At 39.0% G+C, this 11,934-nt stretch overlaps 2 protein-coding genes across 2 annotated transcripts; both read left to right on the forward strand.

Moving 5' to 3' along the window:
• The first annotated feature begins 924 nt into the window (after window positions 1–924).
• LOC111998572 (mitochondrial uncoupling protein 5) lies at window positions 925–2,680 on the forward strand. Its single transcript, XM_024030659.2, has one exon. It carries the CDS (start codon window positions 1,352–1,354, stop codon window positions 2,330–2,332), a length of 981 nt encoding a protein of 326 aa, XP_023886427.1. The 5' UTR covers window positions 925–1,351; the 3' UTR covers window positions 2,333–2,680.
• Window positions 2,681–2,980: 300 nt separating this feature from the next.
• On the forward strand, window positions 2,981–3,343 carry LOC136064988 (mitochondrial uncoupling protein 5-like). Its single transcript, XM_065767555.1, has one exon. The coding sequence runs from the start codon at window positions 2,981–2,983 to the stop codon at window positions 3,341–3,343; it is 363 nt and encodes a 120-aa protein (XP_065623627.1).
• Window positions 3,344–11,934: the final 8,591 nt, after the last annotated feature.

The following is an 11,934-nucleotide window of genomic DNA, read 5'->3' on the forward strand; positions in this document are numbered from 1 at the left end:
CATTCTAATTCTAGATCCCAAACTCATCAAGTCCATATAATTGAATTAAATTTTAGATGAAGTTAAACTTAGATGGTTTAATTTGTAATTTAATTAAAAATATCATAAATTAATAAAATTCTAATAATTCTAAAAATAAATTGCTATCATAGTACCATCTTCCAAGTTGGGTGAATCACAAAAATGCCTACAACCACCGAATTCATTCTTTATCATCATTATTTTCCTGGTATGTTTTAGTAAGTTCCTTTTAACGGGTAAGTTTTTGTTTTTTTTTTTAGTAAGTTCCTTTTAGGGTGTGTTTAGATACGGTTTATTTTGCTGAAACTGAAAAATTATTGCAGAAAGTACTGTAGATAAAGATAAAAATTAGTTAAAATAGTACAATGAGACCTATTAATAATGCCAAAAAGTGCAGTGAGGCCCATAAATAGTAAAAAAAACTAGCTGAATAGTGAAATAATTTTAATTTTAATGTAATGAAAGCACATAAACACCTCAAAAACAAGCTTTTTTTTTTTTTTTTTTGGGTCTAGCATTAATTAAAAAAAAAAAAAGGGATTTTTTTTTTTTTTTTTTGGGTCTAGCATTTTTTTTTTTAAAAAAGCCAGGGTCGGTGTGGCATTAACTAAATGGTAAATAGGTTGGGTTGTGGGTGGCTCAAGTCATCTTTAGCGACCTTCAAAGTCAAGCCAAAAGCCTCTGGAAAGGTTGTGATGTGAGGTGGAGATTCGTAGACAATTAAAATAATTAGAAAAAAAAAGTTTTGAAATTTGAATATAAACAGTAAACACAATTTTAAAAAACAAAAATTCAAAAAAAATTAAAGTTAAAATTATACTAGTGGAGACCCACAACAAGCACAACCGCGTGTACCAATTTGGTAAGTTTCCCCACTGCTGAATGCTGATCGACTCATCGTGTTCGTGTTCGCGTAAGAACTAAGAACCTAACTTCCACCTTCTTTCCTTAACCTGCACTTCCCTTCTATAAATTCTCTCTTCTCCTCACTCTCTCTCAACCCCAAAACCCATCGTTCATTTCTCTCCCAAACCTCAAAACCAAAAAAAAAAAAAACAATTTTCTTATAGCATATGTCTCAAAGGCCTAGCGTTCCTCATTATTCTTCCATAGCCTTGGGCCTCCATTCTCATCTCTTGGTTTCCAGTGAGATGAACCCAAACTCTAACTGGTCCTTTCATTGAAAAGCTTAAAAGAAAAAAACTTTCCCTTGAATATTCTAAATTTAGGCCCTAAAAGCTAAACCCCATATAATTCCATTCTTTCTATTTAACATTCACAAAGTTCTTGTTTTTGAACGGTTTAAGCTTTTTTTTGCTGATTCAAAAAAATGGGTCTCAAGGGTTTCGTTGAAGGAGGCATAGCTTCAATCGTGGCAGGCTGTGCCACTCACCCAATTGACCTTATCAAGGTCCGAATGCAGCTTCAAGGCGAAACCCATGTTCCGAACCCGAACCTCCAATCTCTCCGCCCAGCTCTAGCTTTCCACACGACGTCGCTTTCGGCTCCTGGGTCCATCCACGTGCCTCCTCCGCCGCTCCCCACCGTGGCGGCGAAGGTGGGTCCAATCGCCGTCGGCGTGCGTATCGTCCAACAAGAAGGCGTGTCCGCTTTGTTCTCGGGTGTGTCCGCCACGATCCTCCGGCAGACACTCTATTCGACGACCCGAATGGGACTGTACGATATTCTGAAAAAGAAGTGGTCCGACCCAAAATCCGGGAACATAACGCTGGTGCAAAAGATAGCGGCTGGGCTCATAGCCGGCGCCGTCGGAGCCGCCGTGGGAAACCCGGCTGACGTGGCAATGGTGCGCATGCAAGCCGATGGTCGGCTTCCCCAAGCTCAGCGGCGCAACTACAAGAGCGTAGTGGACGCCATTTCGCGCATGGCGAGCCAAGAAGGCGTGCCGAGCTTGTGGCGCGGCTCGGGTCTGACTATAAACCGAGCCATGTTGGTCACGGCTTCGCAGCTCGCTTCGTACGATCAGATCAAGGAGATGATATTGGAAAAGGGTGTGATGAGAGACGGGCTCGGGACCCACGTGACGGCGAGCTTCGCGGCGGGGTTTGTGGCGGCGGTGGCGTCGAACCCAGTCGACGTGATAAAGACCCGAGTGATGAACATGAAGGTGGAGCCAGGGGCTGAGCCACCTTACTCCGGTGCTTTGGATTGTGCGTTGAAAACTGTGCGAGCTGAGGGACCATTAGCTCTTTACAAAGGGTTTGTTCCTACGATCTCGAGGCAAGGACCTTTCACTGTCGTCCTGTTCGTCACGCTCGAACAGGTTCGTAAGTTGCTTAAGGATTTCTGATGGAGATTCGATGATAGTTGATGATGACGAAAATGCTACTGATTAATTAATAAAAGTTTCGCTTTGCGTGTTTATTTTTTGTTTTTTTAATGATTTATTTTATGTTTGGGTTCCTTGTGTTTGGGAGGACTAGAAGAGGGTGGTCAAAACGAAAAACAAACGTGTGATTTGTGTGACAAATGTTGTTTTCTTGTTAGCTTGGTTTCCTCCTAACCGCTGACTAAGTGAAGCAATTTAAAAATTCTTATCATCAAACCGCACCCTACAGTGATAGGTAACTTGTTTTTTTGTGATAGTGTTTTGATTTGTTTCACAGACTCTTTTTATTCAATTATTATTTTAACTCGATCTACTTGTCCAAGATGATGAGGTAACGAGCTAGATTATAGAAGTTATTAAATGTTTTATTTAATTGGAAGTCAATGTTGTATAAATTCAGAAGTTGGCCTGGAATTTTAAGATTTTGGAAGTTACCATTATTTAATTAGTCTAACTTGAAACTGTAGACATTCTCGAAATAGTTTATTCATCAATTTTGGGGGGTTTTATTGTCTAGAGTTTAGAAGCAATCGAGCAAAGAATTCTAAGGCGAGCCAAGAAGGCGTGCCGAGCTTGTGGCGCGGCTCGGGTCTGACTATAAACCGAGCCATGTTGGTCACGGCTTCGCAGCTCGCTTCGTACGATCAGATCAAGGAGATGATATTGGAAAAGGGAGTGATGAGAGACGGGCTCGGGACCCACGTGACGGCGAGCTTCGCGGCGGGGTTTGTGGCGGCGGTAGCGTCGAACCCAGTCGACGTGATAAAGACCCGAGTGATGAACATGAAGGTGGAGCCAGGGGCTGAGCCACCGTACTCCGGTGCTTTGGATTGTGCGTTGAAAACTGTGCGAGCTGAGGGACCATTAGCTCTTTACAAAGGGTTTGTTCCTACGATCTCGAGGCAAGGACCTTTTACTGTCGTCCTGTTCGTCACGCTCGAACAGGTTCGTAAGTTGCTTAAGGATTTCTGATGGAGATTCGATGATAGTTGATGATGACGAAAATGCTACTGATTAATTAATAAAAGTTTCGCTTTACGTGTTTATTTTTTATTTTTTTAATGATTTATTTTATGTTTGGGTTCCTTGTGTTTGGGAGGACTAGAAGAGGGTGGTCAAAACGAAAAACAAACATGGGATTTGTGTGACAAATGTTGTTTTCTTGTTAGCTTGGTTTCCTCCTAACCGCTGACTAAGTGAAGCAATTTGAAAACTCTTATTATCAAACCACACCCTACATTGATAGGTAACTTGTCTTTTTGTGATAGTATTTCGATTTGTTTCTCGGACTCTTTTTATTCAATTATTATTTTAACTCGATCTACTTGTTCAAGATGATGAGGTAACGAGCTAGATTATAGAAGTTATTAAATGTTTTATTTAATTGGAAGTCAATGTTGTATAAATTCAGAAGTTGGCCTGGAATTTTAAGATTTTGGAAGTTACCATTATTTAATTAGTCTAACTTGAAACTGTAGACATTCTCGAAATAGTTTATTCATCAATTTTGGGGGGTTTTATTGTCTAGAGTTTAGAAGCAATCGAGCAAAGAATTCTATACATCACATTTGAGAGTTGAGAAGTTCAATTTGTCCACTAAAAAACAAAAACGTGCACTTGCTGTATGTTTGTTTGATGGGTGCATTTGAGATTGTTGCTTGCATGATAGTAATGGGTATGACTTGACGTAATTGAAAGTGTAATACCAGCTGGAGATGTAACTTGATCTAGCTATATTTGGCAAGAATACAGGTAGTGAATTGAATGTTTAGCAAATGTCTGAATCAAAAAACGTTTAGAAAAAAAAATCAAGCAAAAGAGGTTTTGATTTTGACAATAAAAGAAAGGGTTTATTTTTGGCCTGAGCAGTAAAGATTGTTTGATAGAAGTATAGAACTATAAAAGTCTGAGCTTTCTCGAAGACTCGAACAACCTACCGTCACAGGCATCAAGGCTATTGGCTTGAGGTCAACCACTCAAAAAAAAAAAAAAAAAATTAGCAAGTAAAATACTAGGAATATTATATTCGTTTTCTCCAAAAAAAAAAAAAAAAATGAATATTAGATTCAAAATAGAAAAAATGTCAACTAATAAAGGAAAATTGCCATGTTCCAAAGCTTGAAATGAATAATTTTTATTTATTTATTTTTTATAGATAATATAATAGTTGAGTGGAGAGATTTGAAAGTAGTGGGAGGATGGTGAAGTTAAATTGATATTTTCTCTTATTTGGTAAGGCCAAAAAGTAAAAGATCGTAGTAAATCTATTTGCGGTTAAACCCGTTTTTACTTTGCCTATTTATGCTTTAAAATTTGATATTTTATTTACTTAAGGTAAATCATGTTATCTCAGTTAAAAATATGATAAATATCTCTTTCCTAAAATAACAAAAAAAAAAAAAGGAAAAAAAATTGTCATTTGTAAAAATGGTAAAAACTTGCTAAAAACTTCAAGAATACAAAAATTACAAATATAACTTTAAAAAAATTCCTCCTTCTCTAACCCAGGTCTCGCCCTTTCAAACTGTCAACCACCATATTTTACTTCATCATACATATATNTCAAGTCAAACCATCCCTGCCCAGAGCACCGTAGAGCTAACAGTCCTACCCGAGGAGAAACTGCTTCCAGTAAAGCGGTCCGAGGACATCATTATACCAAAAGTAAGGTTCTCAGAGCCGAAGACAAGCTCCTTCCACCAGAAAAATAGAAGTGATAGACAGAACCAAGGCATTGCATGGTCCTCAACTCAAGCCTATGGGAAAACTAATCACACCATTATATCTGGGTACTAGACAGAACCAAGGTATTGCATGGTCCTCAGACTCAAACCTATGGGAAACTAGATACTTACAGAAAAATAGAAGTGATAGACAGAACCAAGGCATTGCATGGTCCTCGAACTCTAGCCTATGGGAAAACTAATCACACCATTATATCTGGTACTAGACAGAACCAAGGTATTGCATGGTCCTCAGACTTAAACCTATGGGGAAACTAGATACTTACAGAAAAATAGAAGTGATAGACAGAACCAAGGCATTGCATGGTCCTCGGACTCAAGCCTATAGGAAAACTAATCACACCATTATATCTGGGTACTAGACAGAACCAAGGTATTGCATGGTCCTGGACTCAAACCTATGGGGAAACTAGATACTTACAGAAAATAGAAGTGATAGACAGGACCAAGGCATTGCATGGTCCTCGACTCAAGCCTATGGGAAACTAATCACACTATTATATCTGGGTACTAGACAAAACCAAAGTATTGCATGGTCCTCGGACTCAAACTTATGGGGAAACTAGATACTTACAGAAAACAGAAGTGATAGACAGAACCAAGGCATTGCATGGTCCTCAGACTCAAGCCTATGGAAAACTAATCACACCATTATATCTGGGTACTAGACAGAACCAAGGTATTGCATGGTCCTCGGACTCAAACCTATGGGAAACTAGATACTTACAGAAAAATAGAAGTGATAGACAGAACCAAGGCATTGCATGGTCCTCAGACTCAAGCCTATGGGAAAACTAATCACACCACTATATCTGGTACTAGACAGAACCAAGGTATTGCATGGTCCTCGGACTCAAACCTATGGGGAAACTAGATACTTACAGAAAAATAGAAGTGATAGACAGAACCAAGGCATTGCATGGTCCTCGACTCAAGCCTATGGGAAACTAATCACACCATTATATCTGGGTACTAGACAGAACCAAGGTATTGCATGGTCTCGGACTCAAACCTATGGGGAAACTAGATACTTACAGAAAAATAGAAGTGATAGACAGGACCAAGGCATTGCATGGTCCTCGGACTCAAGCCTATGGGAAAACTAATCACACTATTATATCTGGGTACTAGACAAAACCAAAGTATTGCATGGTCCTCGGACTCAAACTTATGGGGAAACTAGATACTTACAGAAAAATAGAAGTGATAGACAGAACCAAGGCATTGCATGGTCCTCAGACTCAAGCCTATGGGAAAACTAATCACACCATTATATCTGGTACTAGACAGAACCAAGGTATTGCATGGTCCTCGGACTCAAACCTATGGGGAAACTAGATACTTACAGAAAAATAGAAGTGATGACAGAACCAAGGCATTGCATGGTCCTCGGACTCAAGCCTATGGGAAACTAATCACACTATTATATCTGGGTACTAGACAAAACCAAAGTATTGCATGGTCCTGGGACTCAAACTTATGGGGAAACTAGATACTTACAGAAAAATAGAAGTGATAGACAGAACCAAGGCATTGCATGGTCCTCGGACTCAAGCCTATGAGAAAACTAATCACACCATTATATCTGGGTACTAGACAGAACCAAGGTATTGCATGGTCTCGGACTCAAACCTATGGAGAAACTAGATACTTACAGAAAAAATAGAAGTGATAGACAGAACCAAGGCATTGCATGGTCCTCGACTCAAGTCTATGGGAAAACTAATCACACCACTATATCTGGGTACTAGACAGAACCAAGGTATTGCATGGTCCTCGGACTCAAACCTATGGGAAAACTAGATACTTACAGAAAAATAGAAGTGATAGACAGAACCAAGGTATTGCATGGTCCTCGGACTCAAGCCTATGGGAAAACTAATCACACCATTATATCTGGGTACTAGACAGAACCTAGGTATTGCATGGTCCTCGGACTCAAACTATGGGAAACTAGATACTTACAGAAAAATAGAAGTGATAGACAGAACCAAGGCATTGCATGGTCCTCAGACTCAAGCCTATGGGAAAACTAATCACACCATTATATCTGGGTACTAGACAGAACCAATGTATTGCATGGTTCTCGGACTCAAACTTATGGGAAACTAGATACTTACAGAAAAATAAAAGTGATAGACAGAACCAAGGCATTGCATGGTCCTCGGACTCAAGCCTATGAGAAAACTAATCACACCATTATATCTGAGTACTAGACAGAATCAAGGTATTGCATGGTCCTCGGACTCAAACCTATGGGGAAACTAGATACTTACAGAGAAATGGAAGCGTTAGACAGAACCAAGACATTGCGTAGTCCTCGGACTCAAGCCTATGGGGAAACCAACCGCTCAGCTATATCTGCGTACTACATAGAACCAAGGTATTGCATGGTCCGAGGACTCGAACCTATGGAGAAAATAACTATCTGTAGAAAAACCAAAGCGTTACCTAGAGTCAAGTTATAATAACGATCCTTAGATTTATATTTGAAGGATAACAGGTGATCTCATGAGACTAACTCCAGAATAGAATACAAGTATTGAGCAGAATATTAGAGTAAAGCAAGTAAAAGAAAATATCCATAGTTGGAAGCAAAGTATTGAGCATTCAGTTCAAGCAGAAAATATACAGTCTCCTTACAACGCCACCGAGGTAAGAAACAAAATGAAATAAAAGAGAAAATAAACAGAATTATCCTATGTCATACGCCAGTCTCCCCCTTAGGTTCCCCAAATGTAACCGCCTGCCCATAAAAGCAGGAGATCCCCACCGAACAATTACCATCACCCCGTTGAAAGTGGGAAACGTGGAGCCACCAAAATTTAATGTGGGCACACTGAGTCTTGAAACGCCAAAACGTACATCGGGCAGTCGAAAAGTCGCCAATATTAGCGCGGACCGAAGTGGGGCAATTCGTCTAGAGGGCCCGTAGATATCAAAACCTCATCCCCGTTCGAGAGAACGTGCAGCAGGATTTTGAGGGCTATTGTGGGGCTCGTGGGCCTGATAGCCTCAGCCCATCGTGTAGTAGGCCCAAGGCCCATGCCGAGGAAGGATGACCATCCGAGGCTAATTAGGGAAAGACTCTTTTTTGGATCCACGCTGAGGACCTCTTCGTCCTCGGCATACTAAGGATAATTTTAGAAAGGGACAAGCCCAGAGCAAGCTGTCACCTCCACACTTAATGCATTCACCTAACCCCTCTGGCCGCATTAATGGGGATATAACCCCTTAGCAGGGCGACGTTGATCAGGGTGAACCACTTGAGTGCTGATAAGGCCTCTGATGGGACGGACGGTCAGAAGAAAGGCGAATGGATGATCAACAGATGGAAGAACGAGATAGGACGATGAAGACTATATAAGAGGAGCGAGTAAAGTAAGAAGGGGGGGGGGAAAGGCCTCCTCGGCCCATGGCCGAGGAGCATCCCCCAGTTGTAAATAGTTCTAAGTATTTCTTTAATAAAAGAAAAGAGTTCATGCTTCGTGAACGCCGGCCAGCGCCTAAACCTTCGATCCCCTCTCTACAAATTTATTGTTTGGGCTTGTTGGGCTGAAAACCCATTCATACTCTGGGTCCAATCCAGGTTGAGTCCCTACATTAGGGATCCTAATTATTATTAAATTATTTATTTAGAAAATAAATAAAATTATCATATTATTTTATTGAACTATATCGTATATTGTACAAATTAATAACTAGCTTCTCATGAATTTGTATGATAGAACTCGATTTGAGCATAACATTCCGTATTTTTGGTGAGTTAATGGATAGTTTTCAGCCGTTCAAGTTCATACATAAACAGCATCACAGTAATGGTCAAGAATACAGATCCTATTAGAAGCTAGCCAATTTTACTTCCTTTTGAAAAGTATCCAATATTGTAACTTGTAATAAGCTATGCTGCTTTTTTTTCCCCCTTTTATTGAGGCCAACATGATATATGAAATGCTTCCTTGTTTTGATGAAATTTTTTAAAAATAATAAGATAATTAATGGTGTGAATTTCAATTAGTTTAATTAGTAAAGTGTTATTCTTGAATATTAAACTTAGATTTGAATCATACATTATATATATATATATATTGATGAAAAAAGGGCCTCAAGTTAAATTGATGACGTGGGGCACTCTTGGGCACGTTAGAGCTATCTACGTCATGACATAGCATTTTTAGAAGTGCACGACTCAAACCTGGCAATTCCTAAACTCACAGGTATGACCAAGTCCAGGACTCCTACCAATGTGCCACGCCCTTAAGGGGCCTTACATTTTCTATCTATATATATCTTAGTATGATAATTAAGAACAATTATCATAGAATGTGACAATTTTTTTTTTCCTTTTTTGGGGGGTGGGTGGGGAGGAGAGAGCAAAAGGAAAGAATAACTGGGAACTAGAATGCAGTTTGCATTTGGATTTCTCTTTTGGTTGGGGGCATGTGAAAATGACCAAACACCGTACGTTTGGAATTTAGCATTGCGGCTGTGGGGGCCATGCAACTTGTATCCTTTGGTTTTTTTTGTTAAATGTTTCTTTGGTTGTAACGCATAGTGTCGTAGACTTGTAGTTGCATCTCACTCACTCTTGCAAATACTTGACATTATAATTGGCTCATGCCTCTGTTGGGCCCCAGGTTCTCGTACCAATTTGCCAACTGCTAATAGCATTATTCCCTCCAAAACAGCATAATTCGTTTCTTCATACAATAAAGGTTAAGAGGATGAGCAAGCATTGGCTTTTCTAATTTCTAGTAGATGAATATGGAGGAGATTGCTCCATGAAAGGCTCTCCTTGATGAGGCTATGAGAATGAATTTGCATCGCACACGTGGTCCATCCATGTGGATGGGACCCAGTGAATATATGCATTCACTAATTATGGATGAACTTAGATTGGAAACATCAATTTTTTGATTGGAAGAGAGTTCGATCATCTTGTTTATAAGTCTCCCAAAGCATGAGTATTTTCTTTTAGTATTTTACTAATAAAAGATTATTTTAGGTACCCTTTTTTTCCTTTTGGAAAGTTTCTGCAACTTTTGTTAGGATGAATCAAATAGGCATTATGATTCGGTTGCTAATTTGACTGGAAATTTCTGGGAAGCTACCGAAGTAATAATTTTAAGTGGGAGACATTATTTTGGATATATCATGTATGTACTCCAAATCAAGAATACTTTTCATGAACCCGCCCACCTTTTCTAGAAAAAGACATGTTCAGTATTTTCGTTCATCTTTTTCTTTGGACACTTCAAACCACGTAAGTCATTTCATAAATTCACCAACCCTAAGAGACACTAATATCTATTCCTACTAGAAGCTCCTACTAGAAGCTATAAGGAAATGCATTTTCTATACAACAACGTAAAAGTTAGCTAAAATAGAACAGTAAAACTTATTAATAGTATCAAAAAGTGCAATGAGACTCATAAATAATAGCAAAAATAAACTAAATAGTAAAATAAGTCTACAAAAATAATCATTACCAAACAAACACTAAGAAAACTCTTTTATTAAACTTGATATTTGGATGTATTTAAAATATAAAATATGCAGTGAGACCATCAAGTACGCACTTGATTTTTTTAATTAATGTAAGTCATTACTCCAAACCATACAATTATATTTTATTTTTTGTTTGATAGATTTACTCACTTCCAAAGAAATTTAAACCTACCTTAGTGCCCCAAATTTATGAGGTTCCAACTTCCAATAGCTAAATCCCACTTGGACTGAAATCCTTTGAAGCTCCAAGCTAATACTCTCAAAGAAAGTTTAGGGATATAAAAAATTTGACACCTGCTAAGTGATAAGTTAAAAAGTGATATCAATGGTGATGCGATGATAACAAATTTGTCAACTTAACAGAAGTTGAAAAAAGTTGCTTTTTTTTTAATTTATTTATTTATTATTATTTTGGTTGTTGTTGTTGTATGCAGAGGCATCACTCATACTCCTAAATTCTAATAGCAATCGAAATTTGAAACACAAACCCGTCAAAGTTGAGAGTCTTGAGACACATGGATACGCGCAAGACATTTGCAGAGTTAAGGCCCATTGCCTATTGGTACTATAGTAAATGCCAATACATTTATTGCTCTTGACTTTATACTAGGCCAATTCTTCTGCCAAAGCAAAATTCAAAGACTCACCTTACCTTTGAATTTTAACTTTTAACTTTTAATCATGTTTGAATTCACAACTCACAAGTCTCATTTGAAATTAAAGTATAAATAGATTGGCTACAAAGGCAAGAAGGAAGACAATTTTTAGGTAAAAATAAAGAACTTAGGCTGCGTTTGTTTTGGTGGTAAATGATTTCAGGAAATCATTTACCACCTGACCCATGTGTTTGGCTGGCAAAGGAAAATCCATTTTCCGGAAAATATGCTTAAAGTTTGACCGAATTTTCACCCTTGACCCGGAAATGGTTTTACGCTTTTATTTTACCTTCAAACCATTTCCGGGTCTCGCACGAGAACACAGAAAAGAAGAGAGCCTCTGAGAGAGAACGAGTGAGAACAAAAAACACACTCAGCAAGAGCCAAAAACAAAGAAAAAAAGAGAAACCAACGCAGTCCGATCAACCAAAAAAGGAGAGAAACCCAGAAAAACGGACCGATCCACCAAAAAAATAGAGAAACCCAGAACAAACGGACCGATCCACGATCGAACCCAAGCAACGAGCAACCCATCGACTCCAAGCAACGAGCTCCAGATCGACACCAGATCGCCTCCGAGCTCGATCGAACCCATCGCCTTCACCTCGCCTTCACCCAGACCCACGACGAACCCAGACCCACGAGCAACCCATCG

The sequence above is a fragment of the Quercus suber genome, unplaced genomic scaffold, assembly GCF_002906115.3.
Source record: "Quercus suber isolate HL8 unplaced genomic scaffold, Cork oak 2.0 scaffold_822, whole genome shotgun sequence".
NCBI classification, from domain to species: domain Eukaryota; kingdom Viridiplantae; phylum Streptophyta; class Magnoliopsida; order Fagales; family Fagaceae; genus Quercus; species Quercus suber.

Bases quoted from the DNA above. Each gene is read 5' to 3' on its own strand.
- LOC111998572 (XM_024030659.2), top strand. From the start codon at position 1,352: ATGGGTCTCAAGGGTTTCGTTGAAGGAGGCATAGCTTCAATCGTGGCA.
- LOC136064988 (XM_065767555.1), top strand. From the start codon at position 2,981: ATGTTGGTCACGGCTTCGCAGCTCGCTTCGTACGATCAGATCAAGGAG.